The sequence below is a fragment of the Glycine max genome, chromosome 19 (genome assembly GCF_000004515.6).
Source record: "Glycine max cultivar Williams 82 chromosome 19, Glycine_max_v4.0, whole genome shotgun sequence".
Classification (NCBI taxonomy): domain Eukaryota; kingdom Viridiplantae; phylum Streptophyta; class Magnoliopsida; order Fabales; family Fabaceae; genus Glycine; species Glycine max.
In genome coordinates, this window is record NC_038255.2 from 47,871,825 (window position 1) to 47,889,630 (window position 17,806).

General features: G+C 30.2%; 1 protein-coding gene across 3 annotated transcripts; it reads right to left on the bottom strand.

Moving 5' to 3' along the window:
* Nucleotides 1-4,533: 4,533 nt before the first annotated feature.
* LOC100783661 (probable WRKY transcription factor 47) lies at nt 4,534-9,387 on the bottom strand. 3 transcript variants are annotated; one of them, XM_006604702.4, is made up of 7 exons: nt 9,064-9,387; nt 8,892-8,963; nt 8,670-8,810; nt 7,664-7,786; nt 7,433-7,597; nt 5,662-5,775; nt 4,534-5,420 (listed from the first exon to the last, which is right to left on the bottom strand). In XM_006604702.4, exons 1-7 carry the CDS (start codon nt 9,310-9,312, stop codon nt 4,800-4,802), a joined length of 1,485 nt encoding a protein of 494 aa, XP_006604765.1. In that variant the 5' UTR covers nt 9,313-9,387; the 3' UTR covers nt 4,534-4,799. The 3 variants fall into 3 exon arrangements, with proteins under 3 accessions (XP_006604765.1, XP_006604764.1, XP_014626911.1); XM_006604701.4 differs by having other exon boundaries at nt 7,433-7,786; nt 9,064-9,386; XM_014771425.3 differs by lacking the exon at nt 8,892-8,963 and having other exon boundaries at nt 7,433-7,786; nt 9,009-9,143.
* Between the last annotated feature and the right edge of the window lie 8,419 nt (nt 9,388-17,806).

Consider the following 17,806-nt stretch of genomic DNA (forward strand, 5'->3'; position numbering starts at 1 on the left):
ATTCACTTATCTTCCTTATATTATAATATATATACATTTTTTAATTAATATTTATATTTATGTAATAAAAACTGTATTTTAATTTTTTAATTGAGGTATGCTTTAAATTTTAATAAACACCAGGAATAATAAAATATTTTCAAATAACCATTAAATTATTTGTCAACCAATTAATCTATGCTTTTAGATTTTCAAAATTAAAATTTTGAAATGTGCATTTTACAAATATTTATAAATATTCATATAGTATATGAAATATTTACTAAGTTTTAGCTTAGTGCTTTTTAAATTTTGTTTAGTAAAAACCTAAATCAAATTTTAATGGAATGATTTTTTATTTTATTTTATTTCGGTAAATCTAAAAATAAGGCCAAAGGAAATAAGATTAATCTCCATCCATCTACAATAAGGTTAAAGTTCATGTCTCTGGGAGGAGCCTCCCATAACATTAAGCGTATGTTTGTTAGTTTGTGTAGTTTGTTACCAATGTAGTTTCTATCTTCCCAATGCTCAAAACGCAAGGGATGTAGTTTTCTTACTTGTGCGTTTATATATGCCTCTGAATGACAGAATATGGGTTGCAACGTGTACTCAAACATGTCCTAGCTAACTCATTAAGAAAACACCTTTCCTGAACTTTTTCCATTGCCATTCTACGAGAACGTTAAAGTTGATGTCGTTGGGTGGAGCCTCCCATAGCATTGTCTATTAATACGTCTGAAATAGGTGCCATTAATGTAAAAATATACTTGTGCAGAAACCAAACTTCAGAATTCAGTTTGTTAGGAGGCAAATAAATATCGTTGCTCACACTCTTCCAGGGATGACAACTTCTTACGTTATACTCAGTTTTTTATTATATACCCTCTTGTATCTTCCAACTTAGAATGAAAAGTCATGATTCAGTTTCTGTCAGGAAAAAAAAAACTCTCTCCATTGCTAGTCAATCATATGTGTTCCCTCATTTTTTCAAAAAAAAAAAAATTAATAAATCAAGATAGTAGTTTTTACATTATTCATTTGTTGTCAAAATTAGTTGATTTTTTAACCCAAAATATCTAATTGATATCTTTGAAATGATTATTTAATGATATAATCTCTCTTAATTATTTGATGTGCTACTCGTTGGGTAGCATGCCGGCTAAAAAAAAATGGTCTAATGCTGACCAAATCCTTCTTTTTATGATCTTTTTGGTCCAGGCTGGCTGAATCCTTCAACAACGCGACTGCAGGTTCTTCCCTGTTTATTGCTTACTCCTTTATCCTCTTATTATTATTATACATCGTTACTCTTTTTATTGCTTATAAAAATAGCACAAAATCTCTATATATGTTCCAGGACCCTTTCCAACACTCAGCTTAAAATATTTAGTTTCTCTTCCATTAAATGGGCCTTCCAAACCTTATTGTAGGCCCAACTCTTGCCGTGTGCCGGTGGGCTGTTGCTTTCTTGAATTTAATGTTGCTTCTTGTGCTCTTTCCAGAATGATCTTTTAACCTTTCAGAATGTTATTCCACAAGTTAAAAAGGAAGTGCATTTTATAATGTAATTTTACATTTTGAAATTAAACATTCCAAAATGAAAAAGTGCATGAAATAATATGGAAAGTGCAGAAAGCAATAACCGCCTGCCTGATCCCATATCTTCTCTTTAAATCAACGCAGTATTCCAGGAAAAGGAACACCGACTAAAGAATGACAAAAATAAAATAAATGTGTAATGTCATAATTGGGTCACATAATTTGTAGAACTTATTAAAACAAATATATTATGCTCTCGTGCTTTCTTATTTTGTGTTCGAAATAACTTATTTTTCTATATTGGTTTGATAAACTCTTTCATAAACACTTGCGAAAGAAGTGAATATAAAGGTAAAATGATTACATTTCTTTTATAAGTTAAAACTATTGGATTAATTAATATGTTGGATTTATTAACAGGTTAAACATACTTTAGCATACCGAATGAATAATAACATGTTAAAATTTTATTTTAGAGGAACTAAAATGAGACGAAAATTTTTAGATAGATTGATTCAAAATTTCCATATTTTAGAAGGATAAAACATATTTTATCCAACCAATTTATACATATTAGTCTTTTAAAAAGTCAATTGAGGTAATTTTTATAAAGTTAAACTTTATAAGTTGATATAAATAATGAAAAGTTACTTCATTTTGCTTGTTTTTCTTTTCTGATAAATGGTTTTAATTTCTGTAAAAAATAAAATAACATAAATGTTTTTAATTAGAAAAGCTTATCCAAACGTGATTCTAATAACATCAAAAGAATACGCACGACGCTTGTCAAAAGAGAAATTCTATTAGGTTGACATTCAAACATTGATAAATTTGGGACTTGACATTTGATTCTAAATTAGAAGTGGCAGTCCACTCCATCCACCAACTAACCTGTCAAAAAATGGGAAGGGTAAAAGGTTAACTAATTTTTTTGAAAGTAGGTTAAGAAAGTCAACTGACCACATTTTATGATTGGTTTGGTTCATCCGTCAACTCACTTAGATAATAAAAAATCAAATTAAATAAAAAAGTATTTTAAGTGCATCGAACTAAACTGTGCTGTTTGAATATCTGTAGGAAATCAATTTCGGGTAATCAACTGACCTCCAATATCTTTAAATCATGGAGATATCTGGATTATGATCTTATCCTTACAGGCTTCTCCATATTTATTTTTTATTTTTTACTACAACTTCTCCACTTTTCTTATTTACCTGAGAATTGGGATACTACTTTTTTAATAAAAAATCCATGCATGTACAACATTTTATAAGGAGTTCCCATTCCAAGTATGATCATCTAATCTTAATAAAAGTATACTCTCTAATTCATTTCTTCTTACACACATTTTATTAATATTAGTTAAAATTTATTTAAAATTACAAAATTATAAATGCAGCTCATTAAATATGAAATAGAATTTACGAAATTTTTTATTTTTAATGAAAAATTTATTTTTATTAGAGAGCGTGTTAACATTTCTCTCTTGCTGACGATACTCATATATGCACCTAAGAATATCAAAGTTCACCATCATAATTGAAAATTAACAAGGCAACAAGATAGTAGTAAGGCTGCCAAAAATTCAACATTCCATATTTCAGCCATTTTCAGGTAAGGCCAAGTATGTTTATATTGAGATTTTAATTGGGAGATTTGAAATTAGTAAAAAAAATCAGTCCAACCGAGATCCCACCACAACTTGCTAGTTAATTCAGATTGACGAGTTAATATATTGAGTTTAATTTTGATACTGTAGTTTTTTTTTTTTTACATAATCACATGCATAATTAGAAATTATACCTTAAATATAATTTTTAAAATAATAATTATAAAATTCAAATTATATGACAATACTAGCACTTATTGCTCACCTCCAACACTTATTTATTTTGCTTTTTTCTTAACTGCCTTATTTATTTTGCTTAGTCAATAGTCATAATGAAATAATAGTGCATAGACGTATGGGTACCGTGGGAAAGAGCTAGGGTGTAATTGTGGTTTCCAGATCCAATATCTCGGATTTCTACACCTAATTTAAATAATGTACGTGCAATATATAGTACTGATAGTTGTTTCCATTCGACTTCCCGATTGACTATTGTCACGCAGTTTTGTTATGTTATCAGATCCGCATGAATGCAGGATATGCTTTCGGGATCTTCAAAAATATTGGCACACATCTTTGAATGGATGAACGTGCATGTCTCCTAAGGGCTAAGGTTGTAAAGGCGCAGATTAAAAAAGAAAATATTTGTTGTTTAAAAAATACATAAAAATCACAGTATTAGAAACAATTTTCTTTTTAAAAGTTATTCAATCATCATGCTCGCAACTATTAATTTAAAGGATTATGATTATTATTTAAGAATAATACATTAAAAAATTTAGAGGGAGAATGTTATGGTTTCCAATAGTTATAATTCATTTTAGTTAAATTAGTCAAATGTCATATTTGTATATGAAAAATATTTGATGACACCTATTATGTTATAATATACCTAAAGAAAAAAATAATATATATTATAAATTTATGAAGTGCATTATTATTCTTTGCGTATAGTGATGACTTTAAATTAAAAAATACATTTACTTTTTTCAAAGTACATTCTAATTCTCAATTTAATTAATACTTATATAAAATATTAATTTAGTTCTTTGCGTGCAATGGTTTTGAATATCCTCTTTCTCTTGCTATGCTAAACTTGGAGAATTGAATGAAACTATTAATTATAGAAAAATGACAAGACTTGGTAGATTGAATTAAAAATATTGATCAGTCACATACAAAAAATAAATATAATATTACTAATCCTTATACATTTTATTTAACTTAATTTCGCCCCCAATGTTAATTTACTGTATCATATAATTCTGTCGACAGACGGTGTTATAATTAAGTGCGTGTTAAGAAATAAATTAATTTAAGGAAATAATTTTTCAGAAATTGAGAACCAAATAATAATTTTTTATCCGTAAATACTTAATTAAAAAAATCACATGGGAATTAAATTGCAAATCTGTGACGTATATAACATAAGTTATATCCAGACTATTGTACCAAAAGCATCAACTTACATGCACACTCCTGCAAGTCGAACTTGAGGTTCAAACGATTTGTGTTTATAGAGTCATGCATTCAGAATCAGAGGTGACTCTTAATTAATCTGTTTTACATATAAGTAAATAAAAACAGTAAACACCGCGCATGCCTAATCTTCTCTTTTAAGTTGTGTATATACATAGAGAAATTAAGTATATAGTTTCTCAAAATTCCGCTAGTTGGTGGAGAAAGTAGTGCATGACTGAGGAAGCTGTGGTGACCCTGGAATAGCACCATTTCCATTGTTATTATCATCACTGCTTCTTGGTACTCCAATGATTGATGAGATTGCTGCCATCAAAGCTGCAGTGAAGTTCGGATCCGAAGCAATGGCTGCACTAACCGTTTCGACCATCGACGACGAAGGTTGTCGTTGAAGAAGGGGCATTAATGCTGCCGGTGGAAGCTTCTGTTGGAAGAACAAGGGGTGACCTAGTAGGTGGGGACCAGCAGCTGCCGCATGCAGTGGCAGAGGGAACGTGGCGCCATGGCCTGCTGGTACTCGGTGCAGCTGCATGGCGTTGTTGGGGTTTTGGGTCAAGTCGAGAGTGATGGTTGGGAATGGAGCTGAAGCTGATAGGGTTGCCATTGAAGCATAGGGAATTGAAGAAGAAGAGTAATATCCTGCAGAGTTTGTTAGCGCTTCCTTGCTTGGGGCTGCCGAACCTGATAGCAGCATGGCTGCGGCTGCTGACGTAGTATTTGCCATGGCGGTGGCGGCCGGCGGCAAAGGGTGGTTGTGATTGCCTTCGTAGGTTGTTATCAACACTGCTTTGTCATCTGCACATCTTTGAACCTGTGTTGAATATATACCAGTATATATTTTTAGCAATATACACACAAATGAGTACGAAAAATGATTCTTTCACATCTCTCTAGGTGCCTTGACAAAGATAAGAAGAAAGAAAAGATAAATAATTGATTTGATTGATGATGTGATGATATGAAGAGATATGTTAATAGAGTACTATCTGTAATTTGCGAATGTCTAAAGATCATCGTCCAAGGAATATAATGTATGACATGAAGAAAAGTACCTGTTTTCGGACCGGGCATCCTACAGCCATAGTGCAGCGATAGTAAGCACGAGGGCAAGGGTTACCCTTGGCCATTTTTTGTCCATATTTCCTCCACTGACATCCATCGCTTATCTGAAAGGGCCATAGCATCGAACATTAATTGTTCATTCAATTACTGTGTGTTGTTGGACAAGATGCTAACAATGGAATTTTTCTTATTGTATATGGTATTGTCAATGTTGAAGACAAGTATGTGGTTTTTGACTTCGCTGCACCAAGATCCAGGTGATAAAAAACAATTTGGTTGAAACATTATGTCTAACATTCAGAAGATAACAGTTTCACTTATTTTTTGCATTCATGCATGAATAACTATTATTTGTGCATGATTCACGGACTAATCTGTCCTTATATATTATAGTATGACGACCACTCTAACATTAGGTGTCTTACATTAGGAACCAATTTGTTAGTATGTTTAAATTATAAGTTATTTTGATTGTTACTTATGTTTATATACAATCACGTAGGGTTTGGTTCCAATAGTGAGAGGTTCTTCCTAATGCTCCTCACAAGATTTTCATTTTTATTTTGATAAGTGGGATCGAAGTGGAGCTCAAAGAGAAGCTATAGGCAGATGAAAGAGGGATGCCTATTATGTGTTATGCATTTATGGAGAAAATTAGAAAATTTTACAAACCATGGAAAGATAAGGAGCTTAGGGGATTAATTTCGAAATGTGCAAGGGCATCAAATGTATCAAGAATTTGACCAATGCATGGATGCCGTGAAGATGAAGAATGATTAGTCTTTGATGGATTAGCTGCAATTTTCTTTGTTATGTTATTTTGAAAAACAAGTTATTTTCTTAGATTAATCTTTTTTGGAAATTGTGCTGAGACAATTTTATGTTCTACATTGGATAGAATCAGCATGTTAATCCATGAAAAGATCAACATTTAAAAAAAAAATTCTACTCACAATTTAGTCTAAATTAAACACTGTTGACGGATAATAAAAGTCTTTCAAAGCACGTGCACTTATCATGTCAACTTTCACTCGCCACATATACACTCAATGTTAACAAAGATAACTTGACACTTGGACAAATTAAATTGTTGATATATTTATATTTTTATAGATTAAATTGATGATTTTCATAATTTAGGAATGAAATTATCACCAAGTACAACGAAAGTGCTTATTCCATATCTTAAAGAGGTTATAAGATTTGGTGGTGAAGGAGAAAATAGGTTGTGTGTGTTCCAATCTTTCTAACAATAAAAAATTAACAATTAACAACTAACATATGTTTAATATCTTAAAATTAATCAAATTTATTTAATATTTTTATATTTAATAAATAAAAGTTCAATGTCAAATAAATATTATATATGTTGAAATTCTAAAAGTTGTTATTCAATCACACAATGTTATATTAATGATAATTCCTTTTTGATTAATAATAGTATTTTTTATTCCTAAGAATAAAAAATATATATAATTTTTTTAATAATAATTTATATACTTTGTTAATTATTTGAATTAGATTTCTTTGACTTTGAGGTTGGTTGGTAAGACCGTGTGTCTATTAAACTTTTAGTAATGATAGTATTTTTTTTAAAAAAAATTATTAATGATAAAAACTTTTATAAACAACGGTTCATGTGTCTATTAAACTTTTGCGCTCTCAAAGTAAAAACTATGATTTAGAATTGCCGGATCTTTTGTTAATTAACTAGCTAAAATTGAGTATGCGGAGTTTATAAAATGGAAGGAAATTAATTACCATGGGAGCTTCTGATCTAGCACGGACGGAAACCCTGGCTTTTCTGAGAGGAATCTGTTCTGCAGGAAGTTGTTCTGCAGTTTTGGGTTGTTCCTCTAACTTGGATGATCCCCAACTCTGTGAAGAGGACCGGTCAAGAACATCTTCTGCAGCATCAGGACAAGCCTGCTTTCCAAGATTCAGTTTAGTCAATTGAGGGTCGTCATCACGATCATGTGTTTTTGACATTACCTCCGCGTTGTTTGAACGATAAACCGATACATCTTGATCAGTCTTTTCATCCGAAACCGATGCATTATTGACCACGTCTAATTTCGTGCTTGCTCCTGGGTCCACAATTTTTGTTTCCACATTCTGTTCCACAAGTATCAGTTCAGTACTATGGACATAGATTTTTAACTGTTAGTACAAGTACGTGTGTGCATGAATTTTGACAGTTATGTGTTAAAGTACTTTGAGTTTTAACTGCCGGTAGAAGTACGTGTGTGTGTGCACATGAATTTTGCAAAATGAATTTTTTGCAGTTATCTCCGGAGTGCTATATCTTCTATCGGCAGCTAGATAAGATTTTTTTTTTCCCATATGCTAGGGTCAAGTCAATTTTATCTGGAAGTACTTGTTAGTATTAATTGCCGCTTAGCTGAAATGGGTATTTCATAGAGTCTGAACAGTGAAGGTGCTTTCAAAGGAGGAAAAAATAATGAGATTTGTTAAGAGTTATTTTCATGACATTAATTAAATACATTTAAAAGAAAGTAGAAAATATTGTATAAAAAATAAATTAGAAAAAAAAAAGTTAAATGTTGAATATATTTTGTAACTGTTTGAAAAAAAACTTATATCATAATTTGTTTGAAAGAATGTATTTTTATTTATATATGCTAAGTAGAATGAGTTTGAAAAAACGGGATGAATGAAAATAGCAGGCTTTCTAATTTAAGTGAGGCACGCTACCCTGCTTCTTCACTTACATACATACATACATATATATATATATATATATATATATATAAAGAAAAAATAGCACACAGACATATAACAAACAAATCATTTCATAATACTGCTTGAATAAAAATAAAAATAAAAATGAATTTTTAATCAACACGGCAGGAAAAATTTATATGATCAGCTCGTTGATGAAAATATATCCTTACTTTAGGTTATGCTTGTGAGGATGAAAGGTGTTTCATTTCAAGGCATATAATTAAAAATTGGAAATTTATATATATAAACTCGCCTTAGGAAGCTTTTGTTTTTGCAAGGCGTTGAACAACTGAGCTTGTAGTTGGGCATAGTTTTTGGTTATCTGGTCCAGCACACTTCTTAACTTGCTATTCTCTTCTTGTAGTTTCCCCAATTGGTTTTCAAGAGAACTCAGCTGATAACAAAACAAAAATTAAAAATTAATAAATAAATAAATTCTGCCAACACGCAAAATAATTACATACCATATACAAACCTCAGTTTCAGGATTTTCACTATTGTCTGATTTTGTCATTCCAGCACTTGCACAAGTTAAATTCAGTCCAGTCTGCATATATATACAAACATCAAAATAAATTTATTGAAAATTCACCTGCATTAAGTACACAGGGATGCAGAATTTGGCAAATCCATGTCTAAAACCTCACGTTTACATGGTGGTCAGTGGCGCGTGTTGGTGATCCATCGGCGGTGATGCTTCCATGGCGATCATGAGTGTCATGTTGATCATCACGCTTCTGATAATCATCATTGGTATCACTGGTACTAGTGTTATTTTTATGATCAGGTGCCGATGAAGTTGAGAAGAAATCCATTTCTTTGACAGAAGGAGGATCTGTGTGATCTATACTATGGCTGAGGAAGAAGGTCAATTGACGGTGGTGTGGGTTGTCCATGTATGTATGTATTTAGTGAGATGCAGAGAGAGAAGAGGTAGAAGAAATAAAGTGGTAGTTTATGTTGGCATTCAACGCAATGGGTTTAAATGTGGCATTGCATTGCACCCCCTTCCTCCTTGGACCTTGAGCTAGGGGTCCCACAAAATGGAAAAAAAAGGTAATGCTGTTATGCAAGTAAGAGGTCCACGGAAAAGGTTCAACGCTGAGATTAACTCAGGAGGGACCCAACTTTCATTTCAATTGTCTTTCAGTCTAATTATTTTCTTATTTAAATTTTATTTTTCTCTCTCCTCTACAGTTTCAAGAATAGGTTTCTAATTAAATTAAGGATAAATTTTTAAAAATATTATAGTTATAAATAAATTTAATTTTAATAACTAATTTAATTTTTTTTTATAAATATAATTGAATGCACTAGTTCAAAACAATATTGTTAAAACTTTTTATCAAACAAAAACTCATCCTGTTATTTTCATAAGAGAAACATTTAAATATATTTTTGGTATTTTTAATTTAATAATTATATTTTTTTTAAAAAAAAATTATTATTTTTAGTTTTTATAAATTATTTTTGTTTTATTTTTAATGTTTAAAATATTTTAAATAATATTTTGAGTAGTATTTATCTGTAAACAGACCATAGCAGTGAAAAAAAATGAAAAATAAAATAAATATTATTTATAAGGACTAAAAATAAAAAAATAATTTTAAAAATTAAAAACACTAAATTATAAAAAAAATAAAAAATGGGAAAGAAAACGCTGAAAAGTGAAAACAGATTTTTATGGCGATTTGGGAACGGCGTTAAGAAAAAACGGGGTTAGGGATCGGAAAAAGCCTATGGTCAGGCAACCCATCCACGTGGGGTAGTCCCATAAAGTCAACCCAGTTGACGGCACGGCTCTCTCTATCGGATGGTAGTTGGAGTGAGTGGGGCCCACAGGATTGGAAAACCTAATCCCACTGACTTTGAAGGCAACGACGACGTCATTGGGATCAACCGTCCATCTCAATCGAGGTTTATTGAAGACCCAACCTTGCAATCCTTCCTCATTTTTTTAGGACAATCTTGTATTCCTTTCTTATTTTTAAGGACACACGGACTTTACATGTAGATTTGAAGGATTTTTTATCTTCTTCTTTATAATTAGATTTAGAGTTTTACTTCTGTAACATTTACTATAATAAAGATTTATATTAAAGGTCCGGATGCACATAAGTTAATGATATGAAAAGAAAAACATTAAATACCTAAAATAAATTATATTTAAGTTTTTTTCATTCTTCTATCAATATAAAGTATACTAGTAGAAAAATGGATATAAAATTGCTACATCAACATTCATTTTTTTTTAGAGAACCGATGTTAACAAAAATATGGTGACATATATTCATAAATAAAATTGGTTGGTTAATATCGATTTTTCTAGAAAAATCGATGTTGTGTTAGTTAAATTAAATCATTAGTTTCTACCTCTTCTCGCGTTCATTCTGAACCATTTTTCTCGTTTTCGCTTGCTCTCCTTTTCACTCTGGCGCTATCCTTCTCACTCTCACTCTCACACACTCTCTGTGGCGACCCCATCGTGTTCTCCTTGTCACCCTTCTCGTGTTGCCATACTCGCGCTGCCATTCTCACTCTCTCGAAGTTGTCATTCTTGCGTTCTTGCACTGCCATTCTCACTCTCTTGATCTGTCATTCTCGCGCTGCCATTCTCACTCCCTCGCACTGCCGTTCTTGCCTTACAAAAGGTTAGTCTTTTGTAATTTGTATTTTTGTGTTTGGTTTTGATGGTGTTGGTAATGCTTGTTTCTCGCGTTTTCGCTCACTCACAAGAAGCTGGGCTCATTATTGGTTTTGATGGTGTTGGTACGTAATGCTTGTAGATATGTTTGGTTTTGATGGTGTTGGTAATGCTTATTTCTGACATTCTCACTCACTCACGAGAAACTAGGGCTCTATGGTAATTGGTAATGCTTGTTTGGTTTTGATGGTGTTAGTAATGCTTGTAGATGCTTGTTTATTGTCGTGCTTGTTCTTGGTTTTGATGGTTTTGGTAATGGTTCTTTTTGTTTGTATGTGCTTATTAATATGAGACTTTATATTGGTGTGAGAATTTTGTCACAGCCTTATACCCCTACAATAGGAATATCAGTGTTAGTTTTCAAAATAGGAATATCATTGGTATCATATTGTTGGTTGTAAAGATTTAATTTATTGGTATCATATAGTTATGTAAAATTTGTCATGCATATTAATGTCATGTTTATATTATAAATGGAGTTTAGAAACGATGGATGAACATTAACAGAACGGGAAGGAAATGACCCTCACAATGATGAAGATTAACATAGAATCAGAGGAAATGTTTAACACTCTTCATTTTATTGATGATGTTAGAAATTATTTCAAGACTATTCTAAAATAAACATGACTTGATATAATACTTTTGCTTATATTACTTTGCTTGTTAAATGTAACCTTATTGTAAAGTGAGTACAAAGTGACTTGCAATAGTTTTGTGAGTAATTAAACACTCCTCTGTATGTTAAAATTTAAAACCATTTACTTATCTAATATGAATTTCATGTTAATTTTATGATGTGCTAAATATCATGTGCCCATTTATGAAACTTGGTGCAAGATTTACTCATCTAAACTTAGAAGAGATTATGGAGTGTAGGATAGTTTATAATCATCATACGAAGACTACAAAAATCAGAAATAGATGGAGGAGTTTTGCATAATCACAAAATTTACTTCCTGGAATTCAAATAATATTAAAGTTCACAGATGCAACTTCTAACTTTATTTTATTCTGACTTTGTTTATATTTAAAGTACATTACTACTCTAATATGTTATCATCAATTTGTAAATTTTTGTTTATAAGTTATTTTGTTTAGAAATGTTTATAACTACTTTTGGTGCATGATATATTAATATACTTTGTTTATAACTTTTTGTGCATGACTAACTTTTATGGTTTTTTTTTTTTTGTATAATTTTCAATGATAAGTTGTGATATGCATTAATTACAGGTTGGTAATTAAAAAAACAAATATGATATTTCAAAATAAACCACAAAACAACATCTTATTGTAAAGTGAGTACAAAGTGACTTGCAATAGTTTTGTGAGTAATTAAACACTCCTCTGTATGTTAAAATTTAAAACCATTTACTTATCTAATATGAATTTCATGTTAATTTTATGATGTGCTAATATCATGTGCCCATTTATAAAACTTGGTGCAAGATTTACTCATCTAAACTTAGAAGAGATTATGGAGTGTAGGATAGTTTATAATCATCATACGAAGACTACAAAATCAGAAATAGATGGAGGAGTTTTGCATAATCACAAAATTTACTTCCTGGAATTCAAATAATATTAAAGTTCACAGATGCAACTTCTAACTTTATTTTATTCTGACTTTGTTTATATTTAAAGTACATTACTACTCTAATATGTTATCATCAATTTGTAAATTTTTGTTTATAAGTTATTTTGTTTAGAAATGTTTATAACTACTTTTGGTGCATGATATATTAATATACTTTGTTTATAACTTTTTGTGCATGACTAACTTTTATGGTTTTTTTTTTTTTGTATAATTTTCAATGATAAGTTGTGATATGCATTAATTACAGGTTGGTAATTAAAAAAACAAATATGATATTTCAAAATAAACCACAAAACAACATTTGTTTTTAGAAAAACCAATATTGTTTTTTGCTACAACATTATCAATTTTAAAACAATTGATGTTAATGTTAATAAATTAACGTCAGTAGTTTTAACATCGATTAATAATCGATTTTAAAAGTTCTTAATAACCAATGTAAAATATTTATTTTCTGGTATAGGAAAAATATAAGCCAAAGAAAAGGATAAAAATAAACATACACTTCATTTTAAGGTGGATTGAAGTAGAAAAAAGATAGAAAAAATAAGAATAAGCTACATTAATATTTTTTGACGTTTTGTCAAATGCCTCTCGATATCTCTTTTTTAATGTTTAAAAAATATTACAATTATACTCTTTATAGGTTATACTAATCATCTTAATTATTTGATAAATGTCATAATTTGTACCGCTTAGAAAATATAAGTTATGACCAATCTCTTAATGAATATTAGGAGATGTCAGTGTAATTTGCTAGAGAGAGAAAATCATTACAAGTAAAATACAAATTAGTGATAATCAGTTAGCATTGCCCTCTATATCAACATTCATAATTAGTGTTGAACTAATATGTATTTTTTTTTGTTAATTTAGTTATTTTGCAACTTTTTCCTTGTTCTTTTTCCTTTGTTCCATTAGGTGAACCGGTGTTGATATTAGGTCACATTCATAACTTATTAGCATCTCAAGGTTGGAAGATGATAAGTATGCCCCTTGAAGCATAAATATTTGTTCTTTTTAAGCATTTTTCATTTGATACCATTGTCCATTTAGGTTTATCTTTGAATAAATGTCACACATGCTCAAATTTATATTACTCGTCTTCATCTTGAAAATAAATATTTTAACAAAAGAAAAAGAACAATGCAATACTTTCATCATCTCAAGGAATGATAATGTAAGAATATTTTGATGATGATTAAACAAATAAAGACTTGTAAACTCAAATTTGTCAAGAAAGATGAGTATATATTTTAATGTAAAAGAAAAAGACAATCTAAAACACACATATCTCAAATTAGGAGAATATAATTTTCCTTTTATGATAAGCTAATTTAAATTTAGATGAAATTTATATAAAGTATTTCATATTATTGTCATCAACTTCTCAAATTAAACAATGACACGCCAAAACCACCGCATGCCTGCTGTTCGACGAGGATCACATTCAAACATTAAAATATAAATTAGTCTCAGTTTAATTGGTCAATGACTTAATGGTTATGGAATCTGGATGTGCCACTTGATTTGATATGAATATCTGTCTGGCTTTTCTTTGGACTTTCTTCTCCTCGTGGAGTAGTAAATAATCATATAGAAAAACCAAGTATGTTCAACGATGGCAGAGAATGACCAATCTATTGTCATTACCCCACAAAAGGAATTAAGCCATATTTCTCTTTCCATGTGAATAAGATGTGCAAGCTATATGAATATCTTCAAGTCAATGCCAGGTTACATAAATTTGTATTAAATTCATCTTTCTTTGTTGGTAAGTTAGACAAAGTTGGCTCTCCATAGACTAGAAATGTACAACTTGTTATCATGCACGTCGTGGTTCCCAGCTAGCAGCTGGTTCATTTATTTTCTAGGAATATGAATTTAGTGTTACAGCTATAAGTTGAAACAGTGGTATTTTATGGGTTTGCATGCCCTAGAAATTAATATAATTTCCTTGTATTAATTTGCCGATTAATTAAATAAATAATAATTGAAAACTGAAGCTGAAAAGCCCTTGTTTTTTTTTTTTCTTGCCATATCTCTCAAATAATAATCTAACCATGAGGTTATTTTTCTTATTTAAGAGATAAGGCAACACATCTTGATTAAAAATTAAATTTAGATTATTTTCTTATTACAAAGTTTGAGTATACACTCTTTCTCCTTGTCTCTTCCTAATTTATGACGAGGGATTGATTGTGATGTTACAAGAAGCAGAAGAGAGAAATTAGGCAATACAATACAACGAGCATTTGGGTCTAGCAACAAAACGGTGGGTAGAAACAAAAATAATCCATTCCAACATGTAAATTAAAAGAGAGTTTATATATGGAAAAGGAAGCGAGGAAGGAGAGAAAATTATTATCCAAGGAAGGGAAGGAAATCTTGTTAATTAAACGCAGTGTCCCTTGCTATTCCAACTTACATGATGGGGTGTTTTAGACTTTCCAAATCTTTCTGTTATGAGATGAATTAACTTATGGCCAAATTTTGGTGGAGTCAAAACCATGAAAATGCATGTCGTAAAAGCCTCCACTCCATCATTTGCAGTTTAATTACCTTGTTCCTTTAGAGGGGCAAAAGATTCCTGGGGTTGGCGATCGATTTGGAGCATAAGGAGCTTTCACTGTGAAATCTGCTTTATTTTGTTGGTATCAATTAGCTGAAAACAATTTTGTTTGAACCTAGAGATAGATCATTATCAACAAAAAAGTTCTCCTTTCAAACATTGAAGCAAAGAGATTTCACTATTGAAAATCTTCTTTAAAAGATTATTAACTATTGTATCATCTAAGTCTCCTACTATAGATAGTTACTTGTGATCTCAACTAATTTATATATATTTTTTAATTTATAAAAATATTAATAACACTTAATTATATATATATATATATATATATATATATATATATATATATATATATATGATGGATCTAGAAACATATTAAAGCGGACTAAATTTTTTTTCTTCATTTATAATCGTTTAAATGTCTAACTTTTAATAAGTAATAATGTTTTTTTAGTATTTTTACACCTTGGATCGGTGCCTGCCCCGTTTCCATCTGTTCTTGTATATATATTATTGGCGATCGATTTTAGTATGGATCATGTTAGTCATGAAAAATTTGAATCACTTAATAATTTCTGGTAAAGATAAATGTTGACACAGCTTTATGATGGAATGGCAAAGCTGGAATTGGTGAACTGGAGTGCTAAGGAATATCGAGGACGGGTCTTTTTGTGTAGCTTGGGGAAATAATTAAATGTTTTGGAATTACTAGCAGACATATTGGAAACACTTGCAGTTCATGAAGGGCCGGTAAAGTTGCAGTTGCTGCAGGACCGGGGTTATCAAAAGGTGCATATTGAAAGTGATCCTCATGCAGTAACAGTCAGCCATGCTTCAAAAGAATATTCAAAGCAAACAAAACCTCTTTCCTCATATTGACATTACTATTATTGATGACATATTAATTGGAGCTTACTAAGAGTTTCCAAGAATGTGGTTTTATTTTGAGTCCTAGAGATGCTAACAAATGTTCATTGTTCTCGTACGTATCATGGTGGACGCTGGAGTGAGAACAAAAACGTGGACCATCTTATGCGTTGGATATGGATACCCCTCCCGACTCTATTGTAACTTAGGTATTTTCTCGAGTCTTCACTCTTCAATGTATATATATATATATATATACTGCGTAACCTCTATATTTGAATTTTGATTACTCAGATAAGATTTAATAGTCAAAATTTACTTGTTTTACTCTCAAATAAAAGTGGTCTTGGTATTTGTTACTAAGCTAACTAAAATTGAAATTAAACGATTCTTTTAGTTTCAATATATCTGATAATTAGAGTTTTTCCTTCTCTAAATCGAGAAGCCAAAAAGAGTTAATAACTTCTAGTTAGGGTCGGCAACTGTGGGAACAGATACGAAGGCGAAGTCAAATTAAACAAACGCCACACTTCAATTAATGCATGACCGATTGCACCCACACGCACACAGAAAAACAGTGATAAAAAATGTGTTTGAGAAATAAATTTATTTCATCAGTTTATACTAACTTGTAAGCTACTTTAATTAATTTTTTGGTTAGTTTTAGATAGGATTATTTATTTCTATTATTCTATTTATTTTATTTTATCAAATTTTAATCCTAAAAAATTAATTAGATTTAAATTAATTAAAATATAATTATAATTACCTACAAACATAATTTTTTACTATTAAATAAAAAAATTCTATAAAGAATTGTACCCTTTGAAACATGAACGCATTAGTGACTTTTAAGGATTGTGTACATTTTTGGAGTAAAATTTGTAAAACTTTAAGCTGGAATCAAATTTAAGTAAAATTTTCTTGTGCAAAAGTATTTTTAGGAATAATTAAACATGTCATTAAAATAAGTTTTTTTTTTCCAAATTGAGTTTGAAGTTCTCCGAACGGAAAATCAAACATAGTCTGTATACCTTCTAGGATGCAACAGAACCGACCATCTCATACCAGGTCGTAGACTAACTATGCCCTGAAGCACTTGAATCATCTACATCCATTAATTAATATCGTTTAAGGAAAATTGAACTACGAAATCAATTGAAGCATAATTAAAGGATGAGGTTTTAACTTAACAATTTCCCTCAACAAATTAAAAGTCATTTGAGGTGAGGGACAAACTCTTGATGAATAACTAAAGTCTGTTCATCCAAGACATAACCACCTCTCCCTTTTTATAATATGTCATTGTATAGGAAGGCTTGTCTTCATACATCCCTATCAAAAGAATTTCTTCGATTAATTAAGTTAAGTCAAGGTCTCTAAAAAGTTTGTAAGAACAAAGTTATCTAAATACATCTTAATTCTCATATCATTTTATGTTTATCAATTACTGTAATTTAAAAATTACTTTATTAAATAATTCTAATTTAATAAATTAGTTTATAAACTATCAATTTAATAATAAGCAATAACATGAAAATTTTTAAGTTAATTTTTCGGTTAGCTTTATCAAATATAAATTAAAAAGAATAAAAAGACGAAAAGAGAAAATGAGTAGTTCTATTTTATGATTTTCTCGGAAGGGGT